This window comes from Columba livia, chromosome 4 (genome assembly GCF_036013475.1).
Source record: "Columba livia isolate bColLiv1 breed racing homer chromosome 4, bColLiv1.pat.W.v2, whole genome shotgun sequence".
In the NCBI taxonomy this organism is placed as follows: domain Eukaryota; kingdom Metazoa; phylum Chordata; class Aves; order Columbiformes; family Columbidae; genus Columba; species Columba livia.
This window is the reverse complement of record NC_088605.1, coordinates 44,243,547-44,261,920: the sequence shown is the minus strand read 5'-3', so window position 1 is coordinate 44,261,920 and position 18,374 is coordinate 44,243,547. Positions and strand designations below refer to the sequence as shown.

The 18,374-nt window shown below is 38.4% G+C and overlaps 1 protein-coding gene across 9 annotated transcripts; it reads left to right on the top strand.

Annotated features, from left to right (window-relative positions):
- Positions 1-489: 489 nt before the first annotated feature.
- Positions 490-16,813, top strand: TMEM144 (transmembrane protein 144). Of its 9 annotated transcripts, XR_010472288.1 has the most exons (14): positions 735-934; positions 3,337-3,422; positions 4,598-4,794; positions 5,426-5,548; positions 5,954-6,053; positions 6,576-6,656; positions 8,558-8,639; positions 9,857-9,930; positions 10,817-10,935; positions 12,238-12,357; positions 12,844-12,941; positions 14,922-14,975; positions 15,520-15,610; positions 16,134-16,813. XR_010472288.1 is itself a non-coding variant. In XM_021295073.2 (13 exons), the coding sequence occupies exons 3-13, from the start codon at positions 4,656-4,658 to the stop codon at positions 16,215-16,217; spliced, it is 1,074 nt and encodes a 357-aa protein (XP_021150748.2). In that variant the 5' UTR covers positions 490-534; positions 3,337-3,422; positions 4,598-4,655; the 3' UTR covers positions 16,218-16,813. The 9 variants fall into 9 exon arrangements, 7 of the variants coding, with proteins under 7 accessions (XP_021150748.2, XP_064917533.1, XP_064917531.1 ...); XM_021295073.2 differs by lacking the exons at positions 735-934; positions 15,520-15,610 and adding an exon at positions 490-534; XM_065061461.1 differs by lacking the exons at positions 735-934; positions 15,520-15,610 and adding an exon at positions 490-534 and having other exon boundaries at positions 3,296-3,422.
- Positions 16,814-18,374: the final 1,561 nt, after the last annotated feature.

Sequence of the window (18,374 nt, the reverse complement as noted above, 5' to 3'; positions counted from 1 at the left end):
TAATGTAACATGTAGACTTATATTGCCTTTAGAATAAAAGGCACTTCTTTTTTTCCAGGCCGCATTTATGATTATCATAAGGGATGTTGTTCTTCTTGGATGCACTATAGCTAAACTGTTTCCATAGAGACATTCTGCAGTTCATCTCTCCATGCATCACACGGGCAGACGTTTATGTTAAAATGATTGATAAATGCTGCACTCCTGGCTTTACCAGGTCAATGGGACCGAGAGATTATTCTCCAGAGAAAAACCTCATGTCCTTATTAAGGGTAATGCAGGTTTGATTTGCAGAACACGAAGCATTACTTCTGTGTTAGTAAGAAGATCCATTTGGGCTGCCATCTGTAAACAGTACTGCAAGAGGACAGAGAGAAATGTTTGCTTCATGACTAAACATGCTGACTAACAGTCTGGGCTTTAAATGGCCTGGGTTAAACTCCTACAGGGAAATTGCGAAACTCTTTTTTTTTTTTTTTTCTTTTCCCACTCGGTTTTGGTGGTTGAACAATGCGGGGATTTCCCAGAGCAAAGGTGGTAATTCTTGTGCTTAGGAAAGATAAAGCCTCAGCCCAGCCGCGATGCCCTGACCCGGCGGGGAGCTTTCGCGCCTTGCTGTGCACACAGGGCAGCAGCGCAGCCCCGTGCCTGCCTCCCCCAAAACGCCCGCCGGGCACCGTGACGATCCTCCCCGCCGGGCCGGCAGCCGGCACTCCGGGAGAGCCCTTCGGCCCGCCGGCTCTGCGCCGCAGCCCGGGAGCGCCGGCCGCAAGGGAAAGGCGGGCGAGAGGGGCGCGGAGATCCGCTTCACCCTCCGCCTGCTCGGCTCCGTGTTCCCCCCGGCCGGGGCAGCGGCCGGGGAGGATCCGGGCCGGGGGGCGGTGCAGCGGGAGGCGCAGGCTCGGGCGGGAGGCTGGAGCAGCCGGGGAGGCGTGTGCGTGAGCAGCGCGGCGGGGCTGGGGCCAAGGGGGGTGGGCAGCGGCAGCGCGGCGCGGCCGGGGCTGCAGGAAGGCCCGGGTGGGGGATCGAGTGGTGTGGGCCCATCCCCGGCCGCCTCCTGCCCCACCAGCAACGGGAGGGGAGCGCCGTGAAACCCAGCGCGGCGGTCCGCCGGGGACAGGGCTCGGGGGAAGGGGAGGTGTCCGGCCGGAGAGTCTGCTTCAGTGTCCTGTCGGTGCGCTGCCGAGCGGCTGGGCTGCCCGGCCGGCTGGCGCTGCCTCCAGCGGCGGCCTTGGCTGAGGGCTGGGCCTGCTCGTCTGCGGGCCGGGGCCTGCCTGCGGGAGCCCGGGCGTGTTGGCGTCGGTAGAAGCAACATCCGCCTATGCCGAGAGCTCGGCTGCGCGTTTTAACTTGTGTGATACCCCTTGCCGAAAATATTGCCGGAAGAACGTCTTTCAAAGGCGTTTATCCTAGGGAAGTGAAGAAACATTACTCTGGCAGGTAGTCAGGAGTCGCCATGTTGCCTGGGGACGTCGCTCTGAGCCACCTCGGTACTGATAGCAGGCTCCTAAAATAAGGATGAAAGTTTCCACCCTTAATAGCAAGTAGGTGATAGGCAAAACAGGCAAATAGTCAATGTGGCGTGCAGCCTCTAAAAACACCCATTCAGTTTGCGCAGACAGATTGTTTCTGACCTGGACAACAGTCTGGATCTATCTTGGGATGGAAGCTCTCAAGGCCAGGCTTCTTGTTTTCATGCCTGCCTACAGAGGCTGTAGCAATGAGTTGCTGTTGCCTTAAGTGAGCATCAAAACTCGTTCAGTCTGTGTGAAGGAAGAAAATGGTGGAGTGTTTCTGAGGAAACAGTGAAAATACAGAGCACAGCCTTCCAGTGAAGTACACCAGTGAGCTTGTTTGGATAAGGGCAATGTGTGCCAACAAAATTCCATAATAATTCCTCTGCAGCTTGGAAACCCCAATGTGCCCTTCAGTAAGGGCTACTTAGTGGAAAAAAAAAATCTTCCTTAATAGAATTTCAGTTGTCTCTGAGTTTCTGGCACAACCACTATGTTCTAATATCTGAGCAGTTTCAACAAGTGCTTCTGGTGTGGCACTTGGTAGTTACGTTAAGAGGCACATGTGTTGCAAGTCAATCTGGCAATACCTAGGACTGAAGAGAACAGGCTTTTGGTGAACTCTCTGAAACTCTGATGTGCACAGTATGTGTTGGCATGTGCAAAAGAGTATAGTCAATGCTGTGTGCCAGTTCATTGTTCGCCCTTGACATTGGATCATGCAATTGTAGAGTAACTTAGCTCCAAATTTGGGTAAATTTCAGACCAAACTTTTAACTCCATATTAAAGCCCTCAAGAGAAAGCTCAACCAAACAAGGCCTGGAGTAACCTCCTCTGACTTCAATGACAGTATTGCTTTAAGCAGGGAGTTGAACTACATGACCCCCAGAAGTCCCTTCCAAGCTAAGTGCCCCACACTTTGGAAGGTTACAGAGTTTTAACCAGTCTGAATGAAGCATACTCTTCCTTGGTTAATTGGAAGTTGTGTTTCCTTTCCATTTTTGGCATAGTAATTCTGGTTCTCTGATTGTGCAAGTCTTCCGTGTGTACAATATAGAGATTTTTGGAAGATAACAAGCAGACAGCAAAGTATATTGCCCTACAACATACAGATTTTTTTCTTAGTAGCTACAAAACTGAAATATTTTAAAGTAACAATTATCTGTAACAAAATAAAAAAAGGCTGATGAAATATTTTAAATTTGAAAGGTTCTTAGTATTTTGACCTGCATAATGACTTATTTGCTTAAAGACTACTGAGTTCTGCATTCATAGAGGTGCAGTGTAATCAGCTTAATGGCATGAAGTTCTTCCTGTGCAAAACCCAGCTGTTGTGCTTTAATTGTCCACTACATGAATAAAATGTATTCACTCAGTGAATCAAGGCTGAATGGAATGCAGATAACTGATGTGAGCCTTTATCTATCTTAACCTATTCTTATGGTGTCACAGTGTTTCTTAGCCTGTGAAGTCAGTCTTTGAAGAAATCTCAGCATTATTATTTGGACTGCTCAGTGTCTACAGGTCTCAGGCAAAACATACTTTATAGAAAAGTCTTAAATACAGTGAAAACTTCCTGGAGGAGCTTGTCCTTTAAGTAGGCAAGAAAGATTAATAGTAAAGGACAAAAAATAAGACAAATGGAAATGCCTGTGCCAGTGTACCTTCATGGTGTCCTCTGAATATCATCGGTGTTTTTCCTAGGTACTCAAATTAAAAATATACTGACACCTTGCAAGGAGAAAAAATTATAGGCACTAAGTGGTTATATTACTTGCAGGATTGGACTTTTCACTTGTTGATGCAAATAATTAATTTCAGTGAACACCGATGGCCCTGCTGAAGCTGTAGATAAAAGCACGACCTCAGCAGATACAGTTCTCAGTGTCTTAAGGACTCCAAAGAAGGTAAGACTGGAAGGTAAAATAAGATGAACAAACATGCAGCAGCTCAGCTCTTACTTTTTTGCAGAGAGTATAGTAAAAACAGCGCCCCTTACAAGACTTGGCAAAATTTCCACCATCCTATTTCAGCTTTTTTCCCTCAAACAGGAACTAGTTCGGCTGCACTGGGGAATGTCAAACTGTGTTAGGATGTCATTTGATTTGGTGTAAATAGCATTACTGTGACAACAGGATTGCATGCCTATCTCTATAAATATGCCCCTTTATCCTTACAGCCTGTTAAGTATCCTGTTGCCATTTGAAGTTAAATTTCCAAAGACTTTTCTTACATGTAGTCTTTTGAGTGTGGTGTTAAGATTATGTATGCAAAGGTCATGCTATTGTATTTGTTCTCAGAGCCACCTTTTCTGTCAAAGTCGTAATCAAAAGTGTTTATGTGGTACTTCTGTTGAGTATCACCTCAAGATGAATCTCCTACTGGAAAAAAACAAACACAGCCAACAAATAAAGGAAGGTATTATGGGATTAAAAAAATCTTTGCCTTTCTCATTATAGTTATGTGGAATGAATGAAGAATCTTTAAAGGCAGCTTCTCCCTTGGTTCCCCATGGGAAAAATGAACCTTTATTCACATTTTGTATCAGCTAGAGCAATCTCTGTGGTTACCTTATGATCATATATTGATACTACCGTGGCATCTATAGGATATTTGTGCCTGTTCCTGACTTCTAGGCAATGGGGCTGCAAATTGCTATAGCTTCTTCTGCCAATTAAGATTTTGTCTAACCCCTGGTGTTTTACACACGCCAGTGTGAACCCAGTTTGGCTACAGGAATAAGGAATATTCCAACAGAGCCTCTCCCTAAAGCATCATGGCTTCCCATAGCCCTCACAGATTCAAGCCCTCGTAACCTTTGAGTGCATCTCTACAGTCACGTTGTGTGTTTTCAGACATGTTTTCCTTTGAAGCTGATTATGAAACACACAATAATGATTTTTTAATGCACACATTCTTAAGTTATTTGATTCATGCAGCTTTTCATGGGATTCCACAGCATGCTTGGCAGTTCTTTCCAGCTTTTGTGAGATTGATAAGTAAGGTCATTAAAGTTGCAGTTTTCTGAACCGGGTTGATATTTTTTAATACTCCACCTGTTTAATCCACTCTCTGGTTTCAGAATCTGTCAGGACCCTGAGGAAAACGACTCCAGAAAAAGCAGCACCTTCAGAGCAAAGATGAACATCGGGAAAGCTTCCAGTGCCTTTAACATCAGCAATGGAACAGATCTAGCTATTGGCTTTGTCTCTTCCACAGTAGCTGTCCTTCTGTTTGGGACAAACTTTGTGCCTGTTAAGAAATTTGATACTGGTGACGGTAAAGTTATTTGTATTCTTATGTTGGTTTCAGTATTTTTGCTAACAGGAATAATATTTTACCAGCAAATATGAGAATTTTTATAGCTAGAATTATAAATATCACAGCCGTAATCCACAGAGCATGTTTTATTTTTCTTTGCTTTTTTTAGGGTATAAAGCAATTGTGTATTGATTCAGGGTATGGCAGATTTTTAGAAGAGCCTTTTTATGTGTTGTTATGCCCTCTAACAGTGATGATGTGCATTTCATAAGCATTTCACAACAGAAGGTGAAAAGTCCTTCTACCCTTCTGGGGGTTCTCAAATACAGTGTTATTTATACTGTAAAAGCTGTTGGACTTTGAAGTATTGCCTTCCAGTTGTGAACCTAACATAAAAACAATCAAAACCAAATTTTTATACTTTTATCTGATGACTCAGTAAGAGGAAACAATACCTTTTGTTTCCTACTTGGAATATATACGTCTTGAATATATTGTAACATTGTTCCCTGAATTTCACGAAGGAGGTAGCCAGCTTTCAAGTTTTTTTAATATTTTTTACTATTTTATCTAAAACATAGTATGTTAATAGATTCACACGTGCAGTATTCTACAAGTTCTTTGTTGTGTGCGTCTGATTTTTCCATAGGCATGTTCTTCCAATGGATTCTCTGTGCTTCCATATGGATCGTTTCTTTGGTGGTCAATTTAATCCAGAATTGTCCCCGGTTTTGGCCTCTTGCTATGGTTGGGGGTTTTGTGTGGGCTACAGGTAAGGCTAAAGAGATTCTATTTCTTGAAACACAAAGTAATCCTAACTCTTCATTAAAAAAAAAAAAAGTGATAAAAACTTTTCCATATATAAGGCAGTAGTTATATGGTAGTTGTTTGCCTTTTTAAAGTCTCAGTATTCATTGAGCTATACCCTTATAGCAAATATTATTTTATTATGCTTATTTTATAAGCAGCAAATTCACACCAAAGATAACTTTAAAAATGGTGTCAAAGAAAAGTCCACATTTAATGTATTGATTTTTAAAAACTACTTTTTCCTATCACCTCGTGATTGCCCACATTTCTTTGCTTTCTGAACAGTCACAGAATATAAAGCAAAAACATACAAGGTCACAGTCTAGTTTTTGAACTTGTTTTTTTGTTTTTTTTTTTTTAATTTCAGGCAATGTTACAGTTGTCCCTATTGTTAAAACTGTTGGCTTAGCTCTTGGTCTTTTGATATGGGCTTCTTTTAATCTGCTGACAGGTTGGGCCAGTTCAAGGTATGTTCAAGTCATAAGTCATACATAATTAATGTTGCCAGTTCTTCATTAATAACTGCCAAGGAAGTGGATTTATCAAATGTATAAAGTCTTTTTCCCTCTCAGTAGAAAGTACTCAGGATAATTATTTTATCTTTTTGTGCTTCCTCTGTCTCAATAGCAAGAAGAATGCTCATTGCAGACCATTAACATAATTGAGTGAATAAATAATGTATTTGTTCGTGTAAAACTAGTACACTGTTTGTTTGCTTGTTTTCCTACAGCATGAACTGATAAAATAATTTAAATTTACTTCAATTTTTAAATACCCAGATTAAAAAAAATGCAAATTACATGAGTTTAAAGATCATTTTTGTGAATTAGACATAGCTTTTTGCAAGTCAACTGAAGAACTGAACCAATATTGCAAATATAAACTTAAAGCAGAATTATTTACATGAGGAAAGATTTCCAAGACTGGGTTATGATTTAACTGTTTGTATGCAGTCAGTGCAGCTGAGTGAAACTGGTTAAATATTTCAGGTTTGGTTGGTTTGGAATTGACCCAGAAGAGGTATCAAGACCAATCTTGAATTATATTGGAGCTGGACTTTCACTAGTAAGGTAAAAATTCATTCTTATAATTTCTGTAGTGTAAAATATATATTTAATAACCACACAATTTAAACAGAGGGAAAATGTATTGAAGTATTTTTTGCAAATCAATTTGCTGCAGAAATCATGAGATATCCATACCTAGCTGGTCAGTGTTATATTTCAGAATAGACACACACATGGTATCCGGTACAGTGGTGAAATGCTTATTCAGAAACATGGAAATACGTTTTTATGCTGGTAGGCCTATCCAATGCAAAGCAGTGATGCCATCTCTAGCTCGGTTACTCAAATGGTTCACTTGCACCAAATTTTGTGAGAGGAAAAACTGACTAGGACTTCTTGGTGAGAAAACCTCTGTGAGACTTCTGATCTGGCTTCGCTCAGTCAGGGGTACAAATCCTTCCTCTTAACTGTAGAATATGCCACGGGACACCCTCCCAGGTCCTTCGAGGTCCGTGAAAAGCCAGAGGTTTTGCATTATCTCTTGTCCTTAATAGCTGTCTTCTAACTTAAGCCACGCCTAAAACAGCTCCAAATAGTGGCTTCCTTTGGGATCTTCAGGACTTCTACTCTTATTTTTTGTTTATTATTTGTATGAGTGCACATTTGGTCCAAACAGAGAGGAATGGGGGCTCTTTTTTATGTAGCAGTGTTCTTGCTTTCCAGCTGGGTGGCCAGGCAGGTATTTCTAAGAACATAAAGGTGGTCCTGAATCCCAGGGGCAGTAGCCTTGCCGTAAGTATGCTCAGCAGCAGGTGCATGTAGTGCCTTTAGGAAAGTAAGTTGTTAAGAACATGGAGATACTGGAGGCGTTCTTGACTGCTAGGAGAGAGCTGCTGCCTTAAATTCATGAATTTTGCATCCAGTCTTCCTCTTTCCTAAGAGTCCTCAGCTTTTACCCATTGCCTTTACATGTAGCACATGATTTTGTGAGGTACTTGCAAAATAGTAGCATTACTGCTGTTCCTGCCTCATGAACTGGTACAGCTCACCACCTGCTTCCTGCCTGATTCAAAAATATGGTGGAGAAGTGATCAACAGGGAAAAAGTTCCTGACCAAACATGTTTTGCTGGCAGGCTGCACAAAGCCTGTGTATGTTGCTCTGCATTGTTCAGAATCATGTATTTCATTTAGCCTCCTGTGTGGAACCTGTGCGTGTTAGCCTGGTCCCTCTGGAGGAAGCTGACATCCTTTTATATCTATATTCCTTCAGCAGGAGATGAATCACTCTTCAAATAAAACATTCTGTTTACAGATATGAGAAGGAATTCCTAAATCATTAAAATGTCTTGCATAAAAATAAAAAACCCCAGATCCTGACAGCTCTGATTACACGTATTTACCTGACTACTAGAGCTAGGGGTACAAGTAGTCATGTTACCCTTTCGTCTTCATTTTATTCACTTAGTGAGGTGAAGCACCACTGAGCAATACCCCTTCTCCTTCCACATTAGCATGAGGCCAGTGTTCCTTCACTCATATATGATAGAATACTGAAAACTAACATTTTTCCTTGAGCACAGAGCCAATTCTGTGCAGGTTTAATATAGGAGAGTTCATGCAGGTATTCCATTGTATATGTGGTTTAGTACAAAAGGGCACCGTTTACTAGAGCAACTGGTGTTAGCTTGTACTTGTAACTACACACTGTAAACAGGAAACATTTCAGTCCCGTTACACAGGAGATCTATCAAGTAATACAAAGACCAATTTATGTACTTACTCCACTTAAGTTGTTTTTTAAGACTGTTAAAAGCAATTGCATTTTAAAAATATATTCAAGTGATTCTGTGGCAGTAATGAAAATAAAGTAATATGCCTCCAAATATACCTTTTGTCTCTGAACACTAAATGTATGTCCTTATGAGCTGACATGGTATTTACTGCTGTATTTTTCTCTTCTGAGTGCTGTCATATTTCTTTTTATAAAAACTGAAGTCCAGAGTTCTTCATCCTCATCAGAAAGCACACCTTTACTGAGAGAAAATGTAAGTACTCTACAGTATGTTTTAACAGCATCAAAAGTACATATCCATTTAGAAACAAAAAAAATTACTTGATGTTAACCAGATTTGCTAGGATTTGTAGTAGGCTACATAAAACTATATTGACAGACATTGATTGTATTTAATTTGTGTATCTTGTATATCTGGTCAAATGTGAGCAACATAAAAGGTTTTCCCAAGTGCTTTTTCTGTATTATCAGTTTTAAATGGCTTAGAAGTCCTTTTTCATTATGACAGAAGTTATAGACAGAGTGTATTACTTTCCTATCTGAGAAGAAGAAGCAATTTTAATTAAAACTTAACTGTAAAACTAGGAGGATGATTAGATGGAAGGAAACAAGGTATATAACTCTTGTCCACTAGATTTTTGCCTCATGACAGAACCAGAAGACTGTCAAGAGTTGCTGATTCTCAGCATCAGTGATGGCACAGTTTGGAGGCCAAGGAGGGGTACCAGATTGACTGTCGCTCCTTTGGGAGCCTGAAGTGTGCAACAAAAGCTGGAGAAGAGTAGGCTCCTACTACCATTGTACCTTACTCCTGTAGGTCAGTGATGCGTCAGAACGCAACTGGTACGTGACCAGAGAGCCCCTCAGAGTGTTCTGGCTGTGCTCAGTGCTCACTGGAGGCTTCAGTGTACCAGAGCAAATCACAGAAGACAGTCTGGTTGCAGGATGAGAATAAAGGGACATTGCAGTTTCTTTATGCTGCAGACAGGGATGTTAATTTCCCTGCTTGCAAGTAGTCCTAATATTCTGATAGTAACACCAGAGCTATCAACAGAAGGCTAAACACACATAATAAATAAAATCTAAAGATTAAATAATTTATCAAATTTAAGTAAGGCTGAGTTTTGAAAGTCAGATATACCTGCATACAGATTTAAGAAACATGCTAGTGCGTGCACTATTACGTAGTATCCCATAATCCATATCCAAACTTGTAAATTTTGAGCTAGGTAAATCCAATTAATGTTTTGTTATTTTAAAAAACATACATTTCTCCTTCAGAGTATTTCTGTGAATTCCTATTGTTTCTCCTCCCATTTTTAGTTTATTAGACCAAAAATGTTCTGTTTAATACAATGTTTGAGATTAAAAAAAAAAAAAAAAAACACAAAATACAAAAAAAATAATTAAAAAAAAAAAAAACACAAACAAAACAAAACACCTGAGTGAAAACTCTTGGTTTTTTTGCAGTCTATTAATGTTTCTGAAGATACCTCTGATGATTCATGGGTGAACAGACTTTCTCCAGCAAAAAAAAGACTCATGTAAGTTATTAACAGGTTTTTTTACTGGTGCAGGCCAAAGAGAAAGTAGTTGAACACAGAGTAAGGGCAGAAATTGTGTCCCGTGGTTTTCTTACCACAGTCGTGCATTAAGAACAGTTTTAAAAGTACTAGTATAGTGTGCAAATCTATATGTGAGTAGCTGCTCAATTTATTAGATTATTTTCTTCACACTGTTGGGTGTGCTTTACCTTATCAAATAAGTATTAATTACTATTACAAAAGAACAACAACGTTTGCAAAGTAAATAGCAGCTAAGTAATTACAGAGCTCATTTTTTGTCAGCTGGTTGATTAGCACTCCAAGATAGAAGGAGCCTGTGCTGCCAGCTGTGGTTTCCAAGCAAATACATCTGGAGAAGGCATAGCAGCATGGCACAGAAACAGCAGAAATGCTCTGAAGGTGGAAGCAGCAGCTGGCAAGGGGCCAGTGTGGGGAGTGGAGACAGCCAAGAACACAGCAGTGTGGAGGTGGAGAAGGGGGAGATTAAAGAGGCAATGAACCTGGAAATAGCTATAAAGAATATATAGGCTGCAACAGTGAGGCAGAGAGCATTTTAATTATACTTTTATTGGTTTTCTCCTAGGCCTGCTTTTAGGAAATCCTAGTTAGTTGATTTCTGCGGTCATTAATCTAGCCTGTGGGCTCTTGGGGAAGGAATTGTCTGTGTACTTGGCCACAAAGCATAGAATAACTAAGTTACTGCATTGAACAGTTTCTACACTAGAAGATAAAAGTTTGCAAAAATGTGTTATTTTTATTGTGTTGTTACCAATTTTCACATGATATACAGTCTTTAACTTAAGTGTAGTGTCTACTTCCCTAATTAATGCTAATTTATTTTCTCTGATTTTTGCTCTTTTTAAAGAGGATGTAGCCTGGCTGTAGTAGCTGGAATACTCTACGGTTCCAGTTTTGTACCAGTACTTTACATTAAGGACCATGGAAGAAGAAATGAAACTATGTACACAGGAGCAAGTCAATTTGGTAAAGGCTGATATATCACTTCTATTTTATTTCATCAGTAAGTTGTGGTCTCCTGCTTTTGTAAAGGCATAGAGTGAAATTCTTTATATGCCTGGAAATATACCATGACATCTTATCAGTTCTGCACTATGTTATATGTTGCCATAATCGTAGTACTAGCACCCCCTTCTCCCCTACGTAAGTTACACCATTAAGAGAACAGTGCGTGACAGCCCAGAGGATACCATACTGAACTCATAGTATTTAATGCCTTCTGAAACATAGCTAGCGCTTTCAAAATACAAAGTTCATATGCCTGGATCATGAGGTAAACAATGGCACAAGCTGTACCAGTTGCCAAATTGGTACACCAATAAAGGTTGAAGAGAAGGTTGGTCATAACCGATGAGCAGAAGGTATATATAACAACATAAATAATTAAAACGTTGTTTTTTAAATTGAAACCTTTTAACGTAAGCCTATTTGCCAATTTTAAAGAACATTTCTGCAGAAACATGTTGCTTAAGCTTTAGTGTAAAGTCTGTCAGGTAATACCAGCTGCAGATTAAGAGCAAAGCATTGCTGAAACTGCATAGTGTTGTCATTAAGAAATTGTTTATGTCACATACAATTCTCTTGAATACTGCAACTTATATATTCCACAGCTAGACAAAACAGATGGTATCCTTACTATAGCTGCCTTTTCTGGGGAGGATTTACAACATTAATGAGATAGAGATCACCTTGCTATGTGCTTCTGCTTTACCATGTGGGAAATACTCTTTAGCAGTACCAAGTGCATAAAGGATTTATTATTGTTAATGATTGTGGTGATCAAAACTGTGATATGTTCTTCAAGATTAAAAAAAAGGATGAAACTCTGTCATGTTTAGCTTACACAGTATGTGCAGTTGTCTTTCCCTTAAAGGTACAGAAAAGAAATAAGGCTATATACAGGAATATACATGTAGATGATCAGGAGAGGATATAATTATGTAAATTCCCACCCCAGTTTTGTAGCCTCACCTGAGGATTTTCTTAAGTTTTTAATAAATTAATTCAGTAGTTTGACTAATGCATAAAAGCTTATGATAAATGCTAGGGTCAATACAGCAGTTAATTCATATTTAATGTATGTGTGATTGACCAAATCCATCTGCAGTCTCACTGGCAGCTGTGTTCATCACAATCACAATAGAATTTGAGTTGTTATCAGTAGCACTTTATGTGTTTCGTCTGTGTCAATAGTATCAATGAAATAAACTGAGATAAAATTCGTAACTTGTGTTTTAGACTAATGTAATTTTGTAATTTTTCTTTCAGATTTAGATTATGTTTTTGCACACTTCAGTGGAATATTTCTTACAAGTACGATCTACTTTTTGATCTATTGTGCAATCAGGAAAAATAAACCTAATGTTTATCCTCAAGCCATATTGCCAGGTATGACCGGTGTTTAGCAATTAATTTCCGTTAACGTCTTCTGACCATTTTGCAGTGATTAGTTCAACCTATGTGTTGGAATTGTAGTTTGCCTTTCAAGTCTCTTAATTTGACTTTTTGTCTCTTTTGGAATATCACTTCTTTAGGTTAATTAATTAAGGGTAGGGAACAATGATAAATTTTGTTCTAATCTGAAATTAGAACAAAATCACATTGCATATGGCAAATTTTCAAAAACTGCCTGTCAGAGTAGAGAGCACATTGCACAGAAAATTGTGAACTCTAATTAATTTGCTACTTTAGTTGGAGTAGCTGATTTTATCCCTTGAGCTTTGCTTTACATTATCAGAGCCAGCTTGTTAACGCAGCTAACATACTAAAATACATACATACAGTTTGTGTATTATGCTGTAAAGATAAGCATTCCACAAATTGCTGTCTGTACCTTGCTGTATATGTTTTTTTGATTGGGATTTATTTTTCTAGGCTTTGTTTCTGGTGTGCTTTGGGCAATAGCCAATTGCTGCTGGTTCATAGCCAATCACTACCTCAGTGCTGTGGTCAGCTTTCCAATAATTACAGCAGTAAGTACAGAAAAAATAAAGTCTGGGACTAAAATTAAAAGTGAAGGTTTTGTTTTGTTTTCCCCAAATGTGGAACTAAGTTGAAATTATGACATGTCTAGAGCATTTCAATCAAGAGTATACATTGCCTCTTCTACTAGCCTTTGCTTTTTTAGGAACATACATGACTGTTACAAGCACCATCTTGGTTGATGCCAAGCATAAAAAAACATAAGAATTGAAAGTGTAAGTCTTTAGGTTACATAAAAGCCAAAGCTCTGTAACCAGAACTAAATCAATATTAAATAGTAAACTGAAGTGATTAAAAGAAGAAACATTTTGTGCTTTAATCCCAGCAAGTACCTTTTGTTCTGGATGTTTTCATTTGTGATTTTCATTCTCTAGCAGTCATTGTGATTAATTGAGTCAGGTATTTTTTTTCTTTTTACAGTTCTTAAACACACAGAACAAATTATGTATTGCTGAAAATAATGTTCTTATGCAAATAAGGGAGAAATAGGTTGGCCTGTTTTGTCTGGTTTATTCCTGTTTATGATACTGTACCTTTAAAGCACTGTTAATTTCCAGAAGCTTCACAAATTCCATCACTAGGTGAAAATCAACTTTGCCGTTACTCTCTTGCCAGTGTGTGAGATGGTGCTGCAAATGTGGATAACTTCTGGCAAATGAGAGATCATAAATATCAAAACCAAAGTTTTGCTGAACAGCTGTATTTTAGAAGCAAACTAATGAAACAACATTAATAGGGATTAAGCTTTGCCTCAAGATGCAGTAAATCGGAATAAACTCTGCGGTATATAGTGAAAGACTTGGGATCATTCTAATTAGAAATTTAAGGATTACTGGAAAAGCAGCTTTAGTAACTTAGTTATCAGTATGCCTAAAGGGCAAGGATATAAATTCACAAAATGAAAAATGTAAGGACAGCACTGATGGAAGCTGCCTGTCTGGACCACAGGTTCACAACTGCTGCTTTACTTCATCCTAGAGCGAATTTCAGACAGCTGTTTATCACATCCCTTTAACAATTTGTTTTATTTAAAAAATGCATTCCTCTTGCAGCGCACATTATCTAGGAAGTTAAATAACACCCTAGCTATTATTCAAAGAAGAGTTGGCAATTCCACTAGGAAACAGCACCCACAAACACATTCAGCATGAGACACTGTTTCCTGCTGGCCTGAATCTATGTCCTATCAGCTGTACTGAAGAGGGAGAGAAGAAGATCACTGTCCAAACATCGGTCAAGTGTTTCTGAGAGCAGCGGAAGCATTAACAGAGCCATTTTTCGCTTCATATTCAGAAAATATTTTCTAATCAGTCATGAGAGTTCAGATCATTGCTCCCACAGGGGAAAAACTGTATTACCAGGAGTGCCTGGAAATTATTGTTGTGTATCACTGTTCACTGTTAGCTAGGAAGTCTGTACAACAACATTACAGATAAGCAGTAGTTTTCATGACCTATCTGCCTAGCTTGCTATTCAGGAAATACATTTGTGTTCCAGTCTCTTGATGTCATACTGAGTGATAAAATCAAACTATGTCCAGCTAGTTAGTCATGCTAATGAAGGAAATGTTAGCAATAACATTGGTAGCTGCCAATAAACCTAAAGAATCCCCTGAAATGTGCTGACATTGTGGACTGTAGTTTGGACTAAAGTGAGGCATATTATTTGGAGCCCACTATAAGAATGTATAACAACCAGTGCAGACTCCACAGTGTAATTTAGAAAGAAATTGTACCTTCTGTGAAAAAAAAATCAGTCTCTTACCTCTTTAAGCCGTTCTTGGAGATTTTATTGTGTCTTCATAAATATTTCAGTGGTGTTAATGCTTTTGCTATGAGTGGTGTAATTATATGGAATGGAAGGGCCTATATTTGTTATCCAGACAAAAATTCAACTACCCTGAGAACGATAATGAGAAGGTGGCACATTTTAGTGAAGTGCTGTAATGTACGAATTAATCTTATTTTTAGGGTCCTGGCCTTGTTGCTGCAGTGTGGGGAGTCCTCGTATTTAAGGAAATCAAGGTAATTTTATTAGGTTTCTTACCTAGACACTCTTGCTTGTCTCTAGCTATAGGAACAGCATGGCTTTGTATACAGCTGTCTCTCTTAGATTTCTCCTCCTTGCTAGTATTGCATTATGAACCTGAAAGTCATACCATGCAATACTAAGTTTTTTAGGAAAGATTAATAACTGTGAACAATTTTTACAGGAATGAAGATTTGAATTCCATAACTTTATGAGCAGTAGTGGGAGTAAGTGAAGACTGTAAGAGGTCCAGGAGGCAGGATGCCAAGTACAATCTGAAAAGTCTTTATTTGTGCCAGTTCTTTCAGTGGGGACAAGGGAATGAGTAGTTGTCCTAATAATCACATAGACAAGTAGATTAGATTTTTAGGGTTATATTCACCAAAGGACCAAAAAATGAGGCCAAGGTTAGTTGGCCTTGCAAATTACAATATAATGTAGAAATTCCTAAACTGATATGGCAGTGATTGCCTAGGACAGGTTAATTTACTCTACTGGATGTTAACATATATGGTAGAAATAATTTTTTTCTATTGGAAGGTGAAGCATTCCTCAGGTTCCCTTAGCTAATCTGTCAAGAATCCATTGGCACCTAATTAGCCATTAGAGATCATCTTTCCCAGTATTTTTGGTGAGTGTGTAAAATGCATTTGGCATCCTTGGATCAGGAACTAGAAGTTTTCTTTCTTTCTCTCTCTCTCTCTCTCTCTCCGTCTTTCTCCCTCTGCTGCACTGCAGGTTAATGTTGCACCACACTAGAAGACAATCATGTTCATTATCCAAATCTTTGTGGCTCTTAAATCTTTCATCCTTTTCATGCATTTTAGAATAGTCTCTGCATAAGTACTCACTGCTTGGAAATAATCTGAAAATAAACAAAGTCATTTAAAAATACTTTTAAAAATTGATTAATTCATTTTGTGAATATTTTACCAAGTGTATGACATCATAGTGTATTAAACTGTTTAGAATGGCAAATATGTTTCCGACATTATATGAAATGTATAAATAGTATAAAATTTCCATTTCATATAATTGATTTATTAATTTTGTCATAAATGAAACTCTAGTTCTTTATTTTACTTTTTTTTGGTGAAGTGGCATCTGTTATGACAATATGATATTTTTCTTTTTCTCTCCCTTTGACTATCCAGGGACTGAAAAACTATGTGTTACTCTCAGTGGCGTTTTGCATCATTTTGGCTGGATCACTCTCCACAGCTTTTTCGAAAGTTTGAAAGGAAGTCCTGGACCAGTAGATGGTGCTACTGTTTTACTATAACCAGAAAGACAGTATTGGTATATCACAATACATAGCAATGTTCAAAATGTATGTCCAGCATTTACCCTAACTTGCTAAAGGCAAGTGAAAAAGAAAACCTTTGCTACATGTTCCTATTTGGCATGAAAGAAAATCGGGAAATGTTTGTTTCTGCATTTCTTGGAACAGTAAGAATATAAAAGGATTTTATTAAATAAAGCTGAATTATTTTATGGTTACTAATAGTTTTTTCCTGGTGCAGGTACTAAACTTCATGTCATCATAAATTGCGGTTCACTGTTGTGGTGGTGGCCAAGGGATTTTAATTCTTCATCCATAATACTGTTTGTATTTGCAAGCTGATTTGTTTTATTATAAGATTCTGACTTATTGACTTGAATTTGAATTATGTCTTAGAATATTCTTTACGTAACTGATACATATGAAAATGTGAAGCATTTCTTTACTTAGGGGCATTATTCTTTAAAGTTATCAGCTTACATAAAAGCTTTCTCTTCCAATCACTTCAGAATTGTGAAGGAAATACAGAAAATAAAGGTGCTGTAAAATAAATTACTGGTGTTTGATGATAAACTGTTTAATTGCTAGAATAGTTAAGATATAAATAGTTGGAGAAGGTTGGGGGTTTTTACTTCTGTTGTATGGAATTTCTTAAGTAAACGTTACAGTTTTGTAACTCATGGTGTTGCCATATGAGCTAAGTATGTGGTTCATACTTGTTTCCATATAACTGGGCATTTTCTGAACTCATTCTTTCCTGAACTCTCACTGAGTGGACTAGATCTGTCTAGAAAATCTGGACCTGGCAGTCTTACAAAAGCCAAGAAGAACAGCAGTCAGATTTTTTTCACCCAATTTGCAAGTTCTGATTATGGTTACACGTCATGGTGTGACACTTGCCATCATGGCTTGTTATTTTTAACATTTTCAGATTGTAATCATAATTTCTCCATTCTGCCTTCCACCATTTTTTGTCTACTATTTATCAGATTTGATCTTAGAACTGTTGCTTGGGCTGCTTTGTCCCCATCCCATATTGTTTATTCCAGCCCAAGTGTCAGAACTTGGTGTCTGACAGGGTTTTTCCCCCTTAAGGCTTTTCTCTAATTTTGCACTGTGTGTTAACCCTGTCCTCCAACAAGTTCACAGCATTTTCCAGCCAGATGTCATCTACAAATTTAATAAATGTACTCTCTGATAATTGTAAATCATTTATAAAAATGCTGCATGATGCTGGCCTTTTTTACATTTTGGAGTCTATTGCAATGCTTCTTTTCACTCTGACAGGGAACAATTGATTACTCTTTTGAGTACAATTTCCTTCTGTCTTACAGTGGTTTTATTTAGACCACATTCTCCCAACTTTTATGTAACATCTGATATACTTGCTCAAGTTAAAATACATTATGTGTACCACCATAACACCTGATATTGGAAAGAAAACAGGTCAGTTTTCTTTCCAATACCCAGATCAGACAGTTTCTTCCTGACAGATCCTTGACTGTTACTTACCTAGCCATTATTCTGTTGGCCGGAAAAGGAAGAGTAATTTGTTCGTATGTTTTCAAAGTAACTTGAATTTAATTGGAAGTTTATAGTTTTCCTGGATCTGTTTCCCTTATTAAAGATCACAAGAACTTCTGTATTCCTGGAATATATCCCTTGCCAGCAAACTGCTGATATGCAGAGAATGGGCAAAACAAAAACATGGTGTTCTCAGGCTCCTCTACTTTTCTAGATATACTCCAATACGTTGGTTATTTCCCAGTCAGTTCTTATTCCAATGTCAGTGTTCACAGTTGTGTTGGTACTGACTGTGATTTGTTTAAGTGAGACTGAAAGAAAAAGGGAGCTGTGCACTTTAATTTATAGTGGCATTGCTAAGTAGTAACAGATTATCTCTTATTTTTCACATGGTTACTGACAAAGATACTAGTCTTCTAATTCACTGTTTTGCTAAAATAATTACAATGCAATATGATATTTATGATAGTGTGATTCCAGCACCAGTCCACTTTGATGTACCAATACAATTTCTCAGGAAGGATCATGTTTCGTGTATGTCACCTTCCACATTTGGTTAAAGTCTTCAAGTACAGTCTACACTATTCAA